This window comes from Rhamphochromis longiceps, linkage group LG14, assembly GCF_057381845.1.
Source record: "Rhamphochromis longiceps isolate RC_006_pf linkage group LG14, R_longiceps_female_GT1.1, whole genome shotgun sequence".
Classification (NCBI taxonomy): Eukaryota; Metazoa; Chordata; class Actinopteri; order Cichliformes; family Cichlidae; genus Rhamphochromis; species Rhamphochromis longiceps.
The window spans coordinates 24,390,676-24,408,094 of record NC_140570.1 but is presented as its reverse complement, the minus strand read 5'-3'; the positions used below and the strand labels follow the sequence as shown (position 1 = coordinate 24,408,094).

Sequence of the window (17,419 nt, the reverse complement as noted above, 5' to 3'; positions counted from 1 at the left end):
TATATATATATATATATATATATATATATATATATATATGTGTGTGTGTGTGTGTGTGTGTGTGTGTTCATTTATAATTTTTTGTGGCAAGTAAAAATGTTAAAGTTAAAAAAAAAAAAAAAGTGTTGCAACAGTACAACACACTTTTTGATTTTTATGTTAACCATATTAGAGAGAATATAACATGGAGGTCTTTGAGAAAGATGTGATCTTAAATTTTTTTTTTTTTTAAAAAGTATAATTGCTTTATAGGTTTATTCAGATGCATCAGATGCTATTTTGAAATTCTAGTGAGATCACTCCAGATGCCGATGATGTGGTAAGAAAGTTTCTTGAGAAGTGAAATGCTGCCTAAATTTCTGAAATAACAAGTAATCTGACATGATTCAGAGTGAAAGAGATGAAAATGAGGAACATTTAAAAAAAAAGAAAGTGCAATATTAGCAGTGAATGACTCAGCAGTCACATGATGGCAGCTGATTTTGTAAGTGCCGTGTATCAATACTGGTTTACTGTTTTTAGAAACTCTTTATTTGTAGTTGATGAGTTTTTACTGTCATACTTTAAGAGTTGGGGGAGCAGCTGAACAGTTACTGGTACTGCAGCTTCACCTTGTGGTTACTTAATGTAAACATCCCAAGATGGAAAGGTTATATTCCCAAGTGTTTTTTGTTTTCTCAGGCAGCCACACTTCACCACTAATTGAGTGTGGCAGAAAGGGTTGTGTTGAATGTCACATTCATTCTTTTCTTTGATTGGCATCTTTTATGCTGTCCTTATATCCAGCATTTATTGTATCATTTTGCTAGCATATACTGTACTTAGTCGCACGCCTAAGTGACCGTTTCAAAAATTCAGGAAACTCAAAATACAAGAGAACTCTTCGGTTACAGTAATAACACTCGGGATACTGCCAAATTTTGTTGTAAAAAGGATTTTTTCACTTCTGATATAAGCACACTTATAATAGGTTATCTAAACCCAATGTGAACTGAGTATCATTTTAACTCTTTAAACACACACAAAACAAAATTTTGTGATGTGAAATCAAGATTTACTTGTTATCTGAGTTCACACAGTCATGCTATATTATACATATATTACAGATCCCAGTGGTTGAAGGGGAACCACAAATGTTGCCACACAAAACAATGACTTTATTTTCAGTGACTTCTGAGCATAAATGATATTTTTTTTTAAAAACAGCTGCATCACTGTGGTTTGAGATATACTGAAACCCGACCACAGAAACTCTACGAATAGTTTTGTGCTTCAAAAAGTTTGATTACGATGGCTTCGTGGGGCTGCAGTCTGAGACTGTAGAGAGATGTGGACCCAAAACGATCCATCCCTGTGCTGGCTACAAACAGCCCGGCATCAGGCAAGCTCGAGGCCCAGGCAGGATCCAGGCTTTGAGGCTGAAACCCGAAGTTGAGCAGAACAAGGAAGTGGACACAACCCCAGGAGCGTAGAAAGGCAAGAATTGGGGGAGATAAAGGAGAGGAAAGAGAGGAGTTGGAGGATGACGAGGTGTTGAAAGGGAGGAAGGTGAAACTGCCATATTGAAGCGCTTCTTCTCTGGCTTTGGAGAAGCTGAGGGAGGAGAAGAGCTGAAGGGCTGCACGGTTCATTTTGCCCTTTTCCTGAGGAAGAGGGGAGGATGGCGACAAATGTGAGAAAAATAAATACAATATGCCCCAAATACTGCAACAGCTTTGCAAGAGTTCCAACTGCATTTGTGAAAAAAAGTCAAAGAACAAATCTTATTGAGACATTTTTAGAGCACAAGCTAGCTTCATACTGAGTGTTTGGTATCTAGTAGCTCGTCCATCTGTCTGTGAGACATGCAAATTTTCAGTGGCGTATAATACAAGCTGCAATGTTTCAGATGACATCGTTAGCGGTTAAAAATCATTCATCAATCAATTTAAAGTCTCAAACAAGGCTTTACCTTTGTTTTCTCCATGTCTTTATCATACTGGATTGCTGGTGATCCTGGCAGAGTCATCATCAACACCAGGAGTAACTTCTTCAGTTCCTGAGATGCGTTGCCTCCAACCTGTTAAAACAATGGAGAGAGTGACCATATAACTACTAACTTTCCAAACCAAAGCTGAAAAAATAAATATGTAATGAAAAGTAGTGCATAAGAGCTGCGGTTTTTAGTATCTTTGTAGTCTGATGCTTGTAAACTGTCACATAGAAAGTTGGCTAAGGCTACGTTCACACTGCAGGTCTTAATGCTCAATTGTGATTTTTTGATCAAATCCGATTTTTTTGTCTACTTGTTCACACTACAAATAAAATGCGAGAACAAACGCTCTCTAGTGTGAAACCTCAAAGCGGCCCACATGCGCAAAAGAAGATGTCACACACAACACGCTCTGTTTCGATCCAGACCAAACAGTGTTGTTTGACTGATGGCCCTAATATAAAGACTTGTTTCGGTCTTTACGTTTCCCAATTTTGTTTAAGTTATAAAGTTATTTTGTTATTTACATATGGCCTAATAATTATCCTTATTGCTGTTTTAGAGAGGAGCGGTGCTTCAAAGGATAGTTGCAGACTTCTGTCAGAATCTGCAGATTATACAGTACAAATAAAATGTTCACATTTCTCCAACATTGTCTTCCCAACAGTTTCACCGGATGGCCAGGAAGGGTTCATGATGTCTTCTCCGGCGCTGATAATTGGCGTCTGTGTTGTGTCAGTGGCGTAAAAGACGGATTTAATGCGACATGACCGTTCAAACAGCAGTCGCTTTCTAAAACATCAGATATGTATCGGATTCAGTACCACATACGAAAGTGACCCAGATCGGATTTGAAAATATTGGATTTGTGCCGTTCACACTGTCACACCATGATCGGATATGGGTCGCATAGGGTCAAAAAAGTCGGATTTGATGCGCTTTCGCCTGCGGTGTGAACGTAGCCAAAACGAACGTTAGGGCTGAGCTGTTCAGTCAGAAACAGATAATACCACTAGATTAAGCAATATGTGCATTAGCTTTTCTGACATTTAATAACACAAATAACAGGTTTGCTTATAATGGAAAAAAATGACTTGATGCAGTCAATTAAAATAACTGTACAAGGATTTTAGGAAAATTTGCAAAATCTGTAAAATAAGCATTTTTCTATCAAAATGTACAAGAATCTTATAGAGAAATCTTACTGTCCAGCTGGGCCATATATTATCTCCTCTTGTTTGTAGGTGTCTCTCTACAGCATCAGCCACTTCCTGTGCAAACAGTGGGTGATGTGAACGAGGGAGAATGGACCTCATGACCACATCCACCAGTGTAACGTTGACCTGACCGGAGCCATTTAATGGACACAGAACATCTGCCGTCTGTTTAACCACGACAATCCTGAAATTAAACATTTTTTTCCAGCAATCCTTGAGCTTCCTTTATAACATAAAAAAACTCTGTATTTACATGCATAACAACACCTTTCCTCCTCGGGACTACTGAATTCCCCAAAGACACGTCTCCACTCCAGCAGAGTCTGAAAAGTACACATTTAATTGGGAAAACTGAGCCTATGGTAACGCCACTTGTAGCTAAATTCAAAACTAGTCAATATCATTTTACCTTTTCTGAATATGCTGCATCAGTGTCACAGATAACAAAACCTGCCACACCTTTTTCCAACCAGAAGTGGAGTGCACGCTGTAGAAAGAATATCCATTTCATATTTTATGAACTCCTGACTGAGTGCATGATCAGAAAGCAGGTTTTACCTGTGTGGTAGCTGAGAGGTTTCCAGTTACATCCTGAAGTGCCAACAGATCCCGTTTACACAAGTCAAGCACAATTTTAAGACCTGCAGGACCAGCATGAAGCCTGTTAATCAGTAATAAAGGCCCATAAAACCACGTCTGAATACCATTTGCAAAAAAAAAAAAGTTCTTTACTCACCTGCTTTGCGGCTCACTGAGCAGATGTTGTATCCAAGCCAGTGGAGCAAAGTTTTTATCAGCGGCAGTGAGGTTTAAAGGAAAGACCTCAACATCAAACACACCCTTCAGGATTAGAGCCCCTATACCCAAAGACCTGAGGTAGGGAAGCTGCTCATGCATTGCTTAAGAAAATACATATCAGAAAGAGTTACTTATTTTTAATCAGAATGCCATGATATTCAGTTTCCTCATGTGATGGGTTTGCATTCATGTTTATTTCAGTAGAGCTGTTATTTATCATTTATATCGAAGAACATGTTGCGCACAGATGCTCATGTGGGATTAGAAAAATGTTTTCTATTTTCAAAGCAAAAGCAACAGCACTTTCTCAGACTCTCATAACTTGATACAATCGTGTGGTAGCCCACAGTATTAATCACACAGTCAGATTAAGTAGTTATCAGCACAGAGATGAACCCAGTGCAGCTTTTGGCCTCACAGTAATAGTGAAACTGTTTAACTAAAAGCAATAATTGGTACAAATACAGCCACGCTTGCACATTGCATTTTTGGGTACAATAACATTTGTGTGGTTTTAAAAGCCGTTATTGGCCCTACCAACATAAATGTGGTGGACAACATAATGGAAAAAATGGTTTCAATGAAAACTGATGACTGCAGCTTTCCTGTTGTCGTGACTGCCAGGAAGCAGGTAGTTAAGTGATGGTGAATGAGGTGCATCTAAGGTTGTGCACGCTGCAAATTTTGATATAGATCAGATACCATGTGTGAATGTTTGTGTGAATGGGTGGATGACAGGATGTGTAAAGCGCTTTGGGGTCCTTAGGGACTAGAAAAGCACTGTACAAATCCAGGCCATTTACCATGTAATTACGGGGCCAGTGCCTTTAACTTATAAAAGCAGCTTGTGCATCATGACTGAGATGAATCATCAATTTGTAAATTCTGAACTAATTTTGATCAGTCACTGTGATTTTCACTTTCCAAAAATAATCAGTCAAAGCAAAACATTTTTCAGTTTCTCATGTATTTTGAAAATGGGGAACTGGAATGTAAATGTGTCCGTCTAATTTGGGCCAGGCTATACAAAGATTCAGACATTTTTCGTAGTGCATGTTTGAAGTCGTCCCCCCTCCTCCATTTTCAAAAAACAAACATAAATAAATAATTTACCACAGTTTAGTGGTCTAAAATTGAACTGAAAGGATCGAAGCAAAGTATCTATCTTATCGTGCTAATATCGATCCAATATCAGCGTCGGAATAGAATCTATCGATATTTGAATTGATCACCCACCTTTAAATTATCCATCATGTCAATTTTTTAAGCATAGAAATATTAAACCCAAATTTCAGCATTTTGTTTCGGCGCGTCCTACCGCACATGCCCTCTGAACCCTCGGTCTGCGCCTCCGTCCACTGGTCGGCCTGCAGCTGATAGAACACAGACTCCTGCCACCATTTCAAGGGCGTCGCAACCGGCCGGGGGCTCTTTATTATGATGGCGATAGAAGTGGCAAGTATGGTGACCCAGGCGAGCCAGAACAGCAGCACCAGGTAACAGCGCACGTTCCTCCAGGCAGGCCCAGCAGCTGCCTCGAGCTCCTCTCTCGTCATTGGCCTCCACAGAGAGTCGGACTCCGGAATGAGCAGAGGGCATGTCTCTGAGGCTCCCGGCGGCACACTGCTATAACCCACATGCCCTGCGTTCACGGGCATCTCACGCTGCTGCAGGTAGATTAAGGGGATTATTTTAACTTTAAATGAACATTTAGACACTCAAGCCGAAGCACGCAGAAGCTGTCCAACTGTCGCTTAGGTTTTCTTTGGACTCGCTAAGTTCGTCTCTTTCAGTAACTCGCTGTTTCCACGCGACACTGAGCACAAGGCAGCTTTGTAATGAGCTGCACCTACCTGCCGGACTCAGGTGCAACATTTAATCTGACACACAGTCCTGTTGTCCCACTTTCTTACAGTGGTGGCGCAGTGAGGGACAACGAGTGTCCTTGTTCCCCTAAACAAGATTAAGCGTTTGGAGAGGGGGGCAGCACAGGAAGGACTATTCAAGATTTAATTTACTGATTATTTCACATCATTGTAGTTTGTCTTTTTTCAACACTTTTATTCCCTCGTGTACTCTGTGCTACTAATTGCTCGTGGGCATGTTTCCTCTTGTCCTTAGCTGTGCCTCCATTAAATTAATTTCACTGGCAGTGATGGAAGGCAGAATTAACAGCTCTGAGTCAGCGCATGCAGCTCTGATGAGCTGAAACTAAAATTAGTTGAATTCTGGAAAATTTTATTCTTGCAGCACAAATTCACAACAATGGTCACTTCAAGGCACTTTACTATAGTAAGGTAAAGACCCTGCATCGTAATAGAGAGACAGCTCTTGGTGGCAGTGACACATTAGGGGGTTTTGGGGGGGATTTTACCATTCCTCTGTTGCAACTCAGACAGGAAACTAGTAAAAACAGAAATGATTTTCTGAACAGATTTTCCTAGAAAGTCTGTACCTTTAAAATATGCTCAGATGATTTCTTTTATTTATAAGATCATATGTATAAGCCGATCCTCTTTGTTTATAACTTCTCTGCACTAGAGGCTGTAGCCATCCCAGCCAAGCAAACACTTCTGTAAAAAGTGATATTTCTGAAAATTCCAGTGTTGCCTGTAAAAACGACAAAATCCACTGAAATTGGAAACAATTGCAGCACCTGAAGGAAACAGCTGGTGAAAGTTTCCAGCCAGTGGTTCATACCCAAAGCTGCTTAACTTCCTGCCGTGAGGCAACAGAGTCATTTTAAATCAGTTTAAATGAACTTAAATGCCACAAAACCCAGTTATTACTCACATTTTATATATGGTAGTTTCTTTGTGCCTTCCTCTCAGGTGCTTTTCTTCTTCTTCTTCTGTACCTCTTCTTGTTTTTTGTTCTCTCTTGTTATGTTTGTCCAAACAAGTGTTCAAAGCTGAGGGATGCTACCCTGAGCTGAAAATTTCCAGTGATTCGACTTGTCAGGAGTGAGGAGATGTGAAGGAGGAACAGTCCAATAAAAGCTCTGCTCTGGGAGTTAATAAAGAGGTGCCGGGCCACATCACACCCTCGCAAAAAAGTTGGGTTTTTTTGAAAGCCTAAGTTAGGATAACACTTATATTTTAGACTCTATATGTGAGAGATAAAATATTAAGTGTTAAAGTAAAATAATTGTGACTGTCTATAATTTGAAAGCTGTACACATGGAGCAAACTAAGCTAACTGTGCAAGAGAGATCCACTGGCTAAAACTCCACTGCAATTTGAAATTCACATTGACGTAACACATCACACCCGCCCTCTAAAATGCTGTAGATCTTAGAAGTAATGAGGCAGATGTGCTAATTCCCAGAAACCTCTCATCCTCTTCATCCAGTTTGGTCCTCTAACCCCCCCCCCACACACACACACACACACACACACACCCACCCACCCGTCTTTCTCCTAACCTCTCCTTCATTCTTTATCCTTTTGTGTCTCTCGCTCTGGCTTTCCTCTCTCGTGGCATACGCTTATGTTGATGTAACAAGTTATTGCCATCTGTGTGACCTTTGCTCCATGACAGCACCGTGCAAACTGATTGTTTACCGAGAGATACTGTGGTCCATCACAAATGTCAGATCATTTGTTTTCCTCATATGCAGCTTGTATACAATATCACATGGCAATGTAAATGAGCTGCATTACACAGACGCTTCCATGATGAGCAGATAACTATCAGTGTCTGACCAGGCACTGTGTGGTTAAATAATATCAAATACTCCCTGGATAAGCAATAGAAAATTGATGGGCAGACCCACTGTCATAAAGTACAGTACTGTACACAAGTCATGAGTCACTACTCACATCTTAGCGTTTTGCTAGTAAAATGCGAAGCTGGTGCAACAATTTATTGAGACACGCAAATATACAAATATTGATATAAGGCAAAAACACAGTTCATTCTAACAAGCTTGATAGTCAACATTTGCTATGACCCTCTTTTACACATGAACTTTTTTAGTCAAGCGTTCTTCTGATTTCTTTAAGTCGTGTTCAGAAATAGTTCTGCAGACCTGAAGGACATTCAAAGCTCTTCTTTGGACCTCGACTGCCTTTTTGTTTTGTCCTGTGTCAAGATGATTTCACACTGCTTCAATAATCTTGGAGTCCATGAGGCCAGTCTATGACTGACACTCATCCACTGTGTGTTCTTCTGTCCACTGGCCATTGGTAGTGTGTTTGAGATCATTGTTGAGCTAAAAGAAAACGTTGCCAATCATACACTTTCCAGATGGTATTGCAGGGTGAATCATAATCTGATGACAATTTTCTGTGTTCATAATTCCATCAATTTTGAAACAATCCCCAGAGCCTCCACTGTGGTTTACTAATGGTTGACAGTCACTGTTGTATCTCTCTCCTGACCCATTCTAAGCATACCGTTGTAATTTGAACCAGAAATTTCAAATTTGGATTCATCACTCTGTAAGAGCTGATTCCTTCCAGTTCTTGTGTCATTTGGCACACCTCAGCCTTTTCCTATAAATGGCTTCTTCAGGGCCGACCTTCCACTGAGGCCATTTCTGATGAGTCTTTGGCGACAGCAGATGGATTAACTCAAGTACCAGATGTGTCTCTCAGATCCTGGTGGACATTTTCTTATTTCTTAAGGACGTAACTTCCAGATACTGTTCATCTGCTGTAGGTAGTTTTTCTTAGAGGTGTTGCCACTTTTTCTTTTGTCCTCCACAGTTGTCCAGATCCATCAAATCTTTACAGAAACAGAGATCTCTATGCTAAGATATGCCAGCAAGTCTTTATGAATCACATCGTTGCTGCAAAAATACTATTTTGCCAGTCAAACTGCGGTATCTTTGGTATTTTCTATAGATTCAATTAAAGAAATACGAAGAAATTATGTGGAGTGGGGTTTTTTTGTTGGTTTTTTTGCCTAATGACACAATTTTAAAATAGTTTTTTGCTAAGTTCTTGTGTGTAGTGACAACACTGTTTCCCTAGGTTAGGCGACCTTTTTTATGCTTGAATGATTCATAGGTCAGTGTTAAGTGGCTTAACAAACAGCCATGAAAGAGCTGGACTGAAAAACCGTGAAAAGCAGCCAATGTTCAAATAAAAGCTTTGAAAGATCTCCAGAAAGCCCAGAGGACTATTGCTAAAGACCACGGAGGTGCTCAAGACCTTTGCTCAAGACCTTTGCACATTAATATAAATTTTTTAGATAAAAAGTGTCACCCAGCCACCCACCCTCCCACCCCAAGTGAATTAAATATAAATAAATAAATAAAAACACATGCAGTGGATGTATCATTTTGTTCCTCCATATTAATATGATTTGACCAGAAAGCAAATATGTGTGGCTATACCCAAAAACAAATATACCCTATACCCAAAAACGTTACTTAAAGAATTGTGCTTAGTGTGGTCCACATCTAAGAAGTGTCTAAGCTTTCTTCATGATGTTGATTCTTCGTGGCTTTAGTTTGAGTCTTCCTCTGATCCTTCAATGTCCTGAAATGTCACAAGACAAAGACATAGTTATTTCAGACCCGGTAATGCTATAAAATAGAAATTCTATTAAGTTGTTTTGTAATTATTATTATTTCCTTCTGAGACTCGGATGAAATTATTATTTTTTTGATTATTCTGTTTCAAGGAAACACATTTTAAACTTGTTATTTATTTATTTTTCATCTTCTGTTCCTGGAAGTGGACAATAAGTCTTGTTTGATCACCGAATGCTATGATGTCTGAGTGAGGCCTAAAGATATTTTACTCGGAACTGTGGAAGTGGGATCGTGCTCAGAGCTGTCAAGTGATGAGGGGGAGGAGAACCAGACATCAGTGCAAGAAGGTTAAAAATTACGATGGAGGGCATACCGACTTTTGGGGCACCTGAGAAGTGGTAACATGACAACACTTCTTCTTCATTATGGATGAGAAGTGTTGCACAAGCTAGACCTCTGAAGTGGTGGGATTTGAATCACTGTCTGTCTCCAAGAGGATCATCATGTGAAGGGAATCATCTTTCCATGGCAGCCTTGTTACATTCTGTTTAAGAGAGGTGTCACTTCAGAGACTCCTCAGCTCATGTATTAGTTTGATGGACTCCCTAATCTTGAAAAATTGGTTAAAACTAGGAAATGGGAAATTCGGTTATGTAGGCAAGGCAAGGCAAGGCAAATTTATTTGTATAGCACAATTCAACAACAAGGTGATTCAAAGTGCTTTACAGAGACATTAGACATGTATGATGTCATGTGGTGACCACAGATATAGTGCAGAAGTTTTAATGCCACCTTTAGAAATAACCATCTCTCTCTTGTTTGTGTGCTCCTTTTTTCTAAATAATGCCGGGTTGCCTGTTTCCTGTTTGATGTAATCAGAGGAGCTCCTGTTTCAGGGTTGTGGGCAGCATTATTCTGTTTTCTTGTTTCATCCTAAAAATAAAATTTCAACCCAATTTCTGTATAGTTGAAATCGAATTGATCCTCAAAAGCTGTTATTTCCTCCTCTGAGATTTTAACCTTCCTGCTCTGATGTCTGGCTTTCCTCCACCTAATCCCCTGACAGAAATAATTCTGACTCCCCTTTCACAGTTCTGACTTCATTTAATTCTCTGCTTCCTGAAGTAATGACTTAGGTCAGACACTGAAGACACTGAATCAAAGTTTTGTTTTGCAAGAGGTAAAATTACTGTGCATTGCTGAAATCCTGCTAAATGTTTCAAAAGAATATGGAAAATATGGAAACTGCAATTCCCGTCATTTTAAAGAGAAAGTCTGTGTGCTCTGTTAGCTCAACCCCCACAATGTTGTATAGAATAGAAAGCTCGGGATTTCCCCTTGACAGTACAGAGGGAGTCATATAGATTGCATAAATGGGCTTGATGTAATGGTCTCAGACTTATGTACCAGACAGAGGACAAAAAATGATTGCTGGGTTTTAGGAGGAAAGGTTGCACTAAATAAAACTGGGATTTGAGCAAAAAACATTAAACATACTGTCACAGAAAGTAAACCTGCAAGTCTTCATACTTCAAACTTAAACTAGAAGGTTGATCAGTCACAACAACAGCTAGTTGCAACCATATGTGTTTAATTTTAAAATTCCAAAATTTCATTCTGTTCATCTGGATGTGGCGTTCTCAGTGGGAGAAATCCACAACTTGTGGTTTGGTTAATGTCGAGAGAAATCCTGCCCTCAGATTGTCCTGCTCTCTGGAGCCTGTTATCCCTACTTTAAGGTTTTCCAACTGTAATGTGACAGAAGATAAACATCCATAGATCTACCAGCTTTTGTGACATTTCTTATGCGTGTCTTCTATGCATTACCATAGGCTCCTGAGTCCTTAGAGCCATGATGTGTTTCTGGTATGCTGAGATGATACAGTCTCGCCTGCAAAAGTAGAAACACTAAGAGTAGGTATTTGATTCTCCAAAATTAATTACACTTCAAACACATCAGTGTTGGCGGCGATTCGTTTGCTCACTTGCTGGTGATTCCTCCTCCTGGGGGCAGTCCCGGCATCTCTTCTGCTGCTAGGAATTTGATCACATATAGAAGGTCAGGGTCCTCATCTTTGCACCTCATCATCTGGATAATTTCTGTGGAGGTCAATGAGTAAAACAACCTGCTTATAAAAATGGAAATTAAGAGCGATCTATTTTAGCATGAAGCAGGAAAGTTATCAGCAGTACCTTCCACTTTCATATCAATTTGTTGCTCAAGCTCTGCCTCTTGTTGCAGTGCCTCCTGTGACACCTGGGGGGCGCCAGGGAAGCAGACAATGATGATGCTGATGTTATCCAAGCTGCCCTGCAGAGGGAGACAGAGCACTTTGATGCAGATCGAAATAAGAGTAGAAAGTTACATGTACTTAAATGCTATCTGAGGTTCTTGTATTTTTTCCATGTCATGGGGAAAAAATGTTTTTTGGCTTTTTTTGTGATGTCACATTGTAAACTACATATTATAGCTTGTAACTCTGGAAAAATGCATCCTGGAAAGTTATTGCAGTGTTATTGCCATCATCCTGTTGCCTATGAAGTGAGGCTCAGTGTGTACTGGAACATGCAGTTATTCAGCAGGTACAGTAAAATAAATAAATAGCGCCCCATCGTAGCCGGGATAAAGTGTCTGAGCCAGCGTCAACAGCCTCACATTCAGGCCTAATCCCAACCATGTGCGGCTTTTCTTCCCTCCAATCTTGTCCCCAGGATTCCTTAATACAGCTATTTATAGAGTATGGATAGTAACTAAAAAGCATTAAGAAGACCAGCAGGAGTAATCTACTTACGTAACAAGTTGTTAGCATTAAACCTCCTCACAGAGACTCTCCCCACCACCACCCCCCTCTTGACGTAAAGCTTGCCATTCACAAATCCACCTGTGGTAACTCTGAGTCTTACTGAAAGGTCCAGTGTGCTGAGTTTGAAGTAAACAGAAGGACTGCTAAGATAAGACCTCGCGATGATACACATGTGTTTGGGAATTAAGCAGTTCAGTTTAAAATTTTATATATATATATATGTATGTGTGTGTGTGTGTGTGTGTGTGTGTGTGTGTATTCTTTTAGAACATTGCAAGTCTGAGTGCTTCTATTCACAAAGTGCTTCACTGTTACTGTGGATTTTGTGGCCTGATTTCTCACCTTATAGAGGCAGAGATCAATGACTTGGGTACAAATCTCTCTCAGGTCATCGCACACCTGCAGACGGTTGCGTACAAAAGCACACAGTTCTTCATTTCCAATGGCATCCCACACACCATCGCAAGCTAGAATTAGGAACTCGTCTTCAGGCGTCCTCTCCAGCTCGTACACCTCCGGCTCCGGAGACACGAGTTGCTCCGTCTGTGACCTCCAGTCCACCTCCTTGAAGTCAAAGTCTCCCAGTGCCCTGGAAACAGCCAGCGAGCCATTGATTCTCTGCAGGGTCACCGAGCCTCCGGCGTTCTGGATCCGCTCCTTTTCTCTGGGGTTGAACGGCTTGTGGTCTTCGGTGTAGAAGACCACCTGGCTGTCATGGCAGAGCAGAGTGCGGGAGTCTCCGCAGTTGATAAAGTAAATGTGGCGCGGAGAAATCAGCACACCTGCTGCAGTGGAGCCACTTCTGTCCCAGTTGTCCTGACGAGCCAGTTTGTGCATATGACGATCAATGTCTAGGAAGCCTTCGCGTATCCCTTCCTTTACTTGCTCAGGATCCTCGTTTGTTTGAATCCCACCTGTTGGAAAAGAGGGACAATCAAAGATAGATGTTTGACTTGTGACATTTTACATTTAACTTTTAATGACACAGAACAAGTTTAGAGAAAGTGCACTGGAGAGACAAACATTACTGAGCAGTACTGTAGCTGTGAGCAAACGTGAAAAACTCAATGTAGTTTTGTTTTTTCTCCCTGTAGAACTGCTGGGTTGAAATTACATGTTTAAATAAATTCAGTCCCTGCGATGTTTCAAGTGTTTCTAAAAGCATCTAGAATTTTTGATTTGAAAAAAATGCATACTGTAGTGTAGTGTGGTGTTTTATTTTTTTAAATTCACTTTAAGTAATGCACAGTGTGCTGTAACCCTGACCTGTTTATCAAAGGATTTGTTTTGGGACTGAAAATACACATGTTCTGCTAAAGTATTTAACTTGCCAGACCGCTTCTCCTTTGCATGATGTTGCTTATTTTATTCTTTAAGAGGCTTTGGTCCTAAGCAAACTACAGCGAGTGCATTTCAAGTCTGAATGTTAATTATTAAAGCCACAAAAGACTGGAAGCGTTTTCCTGTCAAACAAGTAAAGTAAGAACATGTTTGGGGCTACTTTGAAGGTGTTTAGATATAAATATAAGTTTCTAAAAATCTTACATTTTGATTCAGAGTCGGTGGTTAACACGTACCTGCAGCCAGGATGTGATCCAGCAGGTGTCTGGCACAGTACTGTGCCACTGTGGTGCCTGCGTGTCCATCAAAAACAGAAAAGTAACCCCAGTCTCGCAACTCTGCTCTCAGCTGGGGCATACAGGCGTGGGCATCCTCCATCTGAGCCCTCCACCCCTGCATGCTTGCCACAGCATAGTTCAACCCCACAGGAGATCCCCCCTCAGACACATACTTTTCCAAAATGGGATGCTCCAGGTACGGGCTGGGTAGTCCGTCATCTTCATCCAAGTTGTCCTCCTCCCCAGGCCCTGTCTCCCTGGATCCTCCTTTGAAGAAGAAGGTGACCATCTTCTCTGTCTCTTTCACCAGCTGTCGGAGGAAGGAGGGAACCTCCACGTTGCTCGCCCGGCGTGCTGTCCTCATCACTCCACGGAGTCTGTGCTCAAGCTTCCTGCTCGACTTGGCGGCACCTCGTCTCCTCCGGGTGCCCCTCCTCCGCCCCTGTGTTTTTCTCAACAGGTCCAGTGCAACAGGTAGGTTATAACCCTCTTCCCCCCAAAGCAGGGGAAGCAGGTAAACTAAAATTGTTTTTACAGTGAAATCCGGTTAAATGAAACACTGCGTTAGTTTTCTATTTAAAAACACCAGGGGCATATTTTTTTAAAATCCTGCGACTTTCTTGTAGAGAATCCTCCCTCGTCAAGACCTGGTTCTCACTGTCTGTGGGGTTTTTTGTTTTGTGTTTTTTGTCTCCCTCTCTCTCTTCTTTTCTTCTCACTTTATCAACCTGGCACTTCTATTGGCTCATCTATTTCCATGGATTTATCTCCTCAATTGGCCCCACCCACTCCCTGTCCTTCTTCCTCTACCTCTGACTGTGTAGTACTGGCTCTGTAGGTAATGCTGGATTATCACATGGCCAGCATGCCAGCACAAGAGTCCTGTGTCTGCACACATGCATGGATTATAACTGGGACATTTAGCAAAACACTGACAGAGCCCATGATCAGTCTTGCACGCCTGTGGGAGATTAACATCTCTGACGATCTTTAGAGAGAATGTTTGAGTGACTCATGAATCCTATTGTTTATTTGTTTAGGGATCATCACAATACCCTGTGAGGTTGCCAGTGTTGTCCATAAGTCAGTCTATAAATGTTCTTAATTTGCTTGAAATGTGATTATTGGAAAAAAATCATCTTAGTCATCTGTATACGTCATAATCTAGCTAGCACATTTTATTTGATAATCTAATTGTGTAAATGAAACACAAGTTCAATTCAAGTGATTAAAAATATATATCGCACTAGGTTCAACGTGCCTCTTCATAAAGACCAGTGAGCTCTCCTGTTAAACAAGGGAAATCACTGAGAGCTCAAAAAGCCACGTAGCAGACTTTGAGATGAGCGCTGTAAATAAAAATGAGATATTTTCATTTTTCGTAAGGTTTTCTGTAACCACTTATCTCTGTTTAAGGTCAAATAAAACTTAAGTAGAACTTATTTTTGCATGCAGTTATTTCTTTTAAAATGTCAGGAGGCAAATTGGTGGATTTAAAAATGATCACAACTGCAACAAAACAAAATCACTGGCAAATATCATTGTGCTGAAGTCTGGAGCCACCCTTCATACCCTTATATTTTGCTTCCAAGGACCCAGACTTTGTGGACATGAAGTGGTCTTGAGAAGTAGTTCTCCAGGCTTGAAGGTCATTTCTTTGGGCTGCTTTTCACAGTTTTTCAGCTCAGCCCTTATACTTGGCCATTTTCAGAGGAATTCAGAGGAATGTTTGTCAACCCACTTAAATGGGCTATAAGTCATTCAAGTGTAAACAAGGTATCTTACCAGGGATGAAACAGACAACTTAGAACCATTGTAAAATTGTAGGTTTGAGGCAATTTGCTACTAGCAGCCTGTAAATACATCATTTCTCCTCTTTTCTTTTGTTAAATGTATTTAAAAAATTCCCAAAGATAACACAGTTTGACAGGCAATTTACCATGTCAACAAGGTGATTCCAAATTAGATCCATAATAGCTAAAAACTTAATGTCTCATCATGGTGTGCAGTGTGGCATTAAAATTGAAAAAAAAAAAAAACTGTAAAAAAAAAAGTAGCAGACCTTAAAAAATTATCTAAGGAGATTAAACAGTATTTGAAAGTCATATCCTTACGAAATGGGTATAAACCCAGCAAATACCTGACAAATAAATTTGGTCCTTAGTGAAAGAGAGGCTGTCAAGAAGTTATTCTTAAGGAAGAGAAATGGGAAGAAAGGCTGAAGTATGTCACTTGACACAAGAACTGGAATGAAAATATGTGACAACAGGTGTTTTAGAGTGATGAATATGACATTTTTATTTCAAAAGTAAAATAAATTGTTGCTTATCAACATTTTTGTTTCAGTCATCTGTAAAGCATAGTGCAGGGTCTGTTCAGCCAGTGGTGTTGGAGAAAAGTATCATCATATTTTTAATTCAACATGCATTCCTCTCTGGAAAGTGTTAGCTGGGCAGTGGCGTAATCTTTCAGGATAGCAACATATTACCCATGCAACAAAAGCATACCAGGATAGAAAAGCACACAGTAGAACATTAGCAGTCATGCATGGGCTTTCACCGGTTCCCAAGCTTGAACTTGCCAGAGAATGGAACAACTGACTAAAGAAGAGCTTTGAATGTCCTATGAGAAGCCTGGAAAATTATTTCTTGAGACTACTTGAGGACCGCTTGCCTAAGAGAGTTCAAGCTGTTCAAGCGGAATAAAGGCGATCATAACAAATAGCGACTTTCACGCTCATTAAATTTCTACAAAATCAGTATTTGCTTTATATACTTTTCTTCCATGTATTTTTGCACATGCTTTAATAAGTCATCGCAAATATTTCCCATTTCCTAGCGAAATTTTAACAAAGTGTGTGTTGGCCCAAGACTTTTGGACAGAGCTGTATGTTCAGATATTGACTCCCAGTGAGTTAATCATGAGTTATATTCACTGTGAAGTTGAATTCTATTTGTTCACACTGGACTTTTGAAACTTTTGAAGCACTGGCCACCATTCTGCCTTAAATGTTGAGAATGGTAAATGGTACCAGCTCCTTTTGGCTGTGTACCATCATCTCTGATGTATGACAGAAATCTAAAAGAAGTGCTTTAATGTTCATATGAAACAGAAAGATATGCTGTTTAAGGCTAAAATGGAGGATATAAATAAGCTAAAGTAAAAGTGGAACTTGTTCACATGAAGAGACAGATGATATGCAGTAAACTGGCCCTCGAACTTGTAACCTGCTGATTGTGTGTCAGATGACACCTCTGCGTCCTAATCTAATTAGTTTGTGTATTTGCGATTTCTGACCTGGTTTAGAGGTTAAGAGCGTTAAGGTCTATATGTGTGTATCTTTGTTGTCATCAACCTAAAAGTAGCACTAAACCTTTTATAAACTGACACTGGTCCTTGTGTTTGTCTGATCATGGAAACTGCCAGGTGTATAACTCAGGATGCGACTGTTTGTTTTTAACAAAAATAAATCTAGAACTGTTCAATTACATGTGATGCTAACAGTGGATAATAATGGCTGTTTCAGC

General features: G+C 40.2%; 2 protein-coding genes across 3 annotated transcripts; both read right to left on the bottom strand.

Annotated features, from left to right (window-relative positions):
- Nucleotides 1-158: 158 nt before the first annotated feature.
- On the bottom strand, nucleotides 159-7,158 carry LOC146654099 (amino acid transporter heavy chain SLC3A2). The gene is made up of 9 exons (XM_085380931.1): nucleotides 6,781-7,158; nucleotides 5,306-5,654; nucleotides 3,926-4,088; nucleotides 3,748-3,850; nucleotides 3,599-3,676; nucleotides 3,457-3,512; nucleotides 3,178-3,373; nucleotides 1,952-2,059; nucleotides 159-1,643 (listed from the first exon to the last, which is right to left on the bottom strand). The coding sequence occupies exons 2-9, from the start codon at nucleotides 5,643-5,645 to the stop codon at nucleotides 1,254-1,256; spliced, it is 1,434 nt and encodes a 477-aa protein (XP_085237057.1). The 5' UTR covers nucleotides 5,646-5,654; nucleotides 6,781-7,158; the 3' UTR covers nucleotides 159-1,253.
- A 2,282-nt stretch (nucleotides 7,159-9,440) lies between these two features.
- ppm1na (protein phosphatase, Mg2+/Mn2+ dependent, 1Na (putative)) lies at nucleotides 9,441-14,465 on the bottom strand. Of its 2 annotated transcripts, XM_085379815.1 has the most exons (6): nucleotides 13,851-14,465; nucleotides 12,616-13,187; nucleotides 11,663-11,780; nucleotides 11,455-11,569; nucleotides 11,297-11,360; nucleotides 9,441-9,473 (listed from the first exon to the last, which is right to left on the bottom strand). In XM_085379815.1, the coding sequence occupies exons 1-6, from the start codon at nucleotides 14,254-14,256 to the stop codon at nucleotides 9,441-9,443; spliced, it is 1,308 nt and encodes a 435-aa protein (XP_085235941.1). In that variant the 5' UTR covers nucleotides 14,257-14,465. The 2 variants fall into 2 exon arrangements, with proteins under 2 accessions (XP_085235941.1, XP_085235942.1); XM_085379816.1 differs by lacking the exons at nucleotides 9,441-9,473; nucleotides 11,297-11,360 and having other exon boundaries at nucleotides 11,451-11,569; nucleotides 13,845-14,465.
- Nucleotides 14,466-17,419: the final 2,954 nt, after the last annotated feature.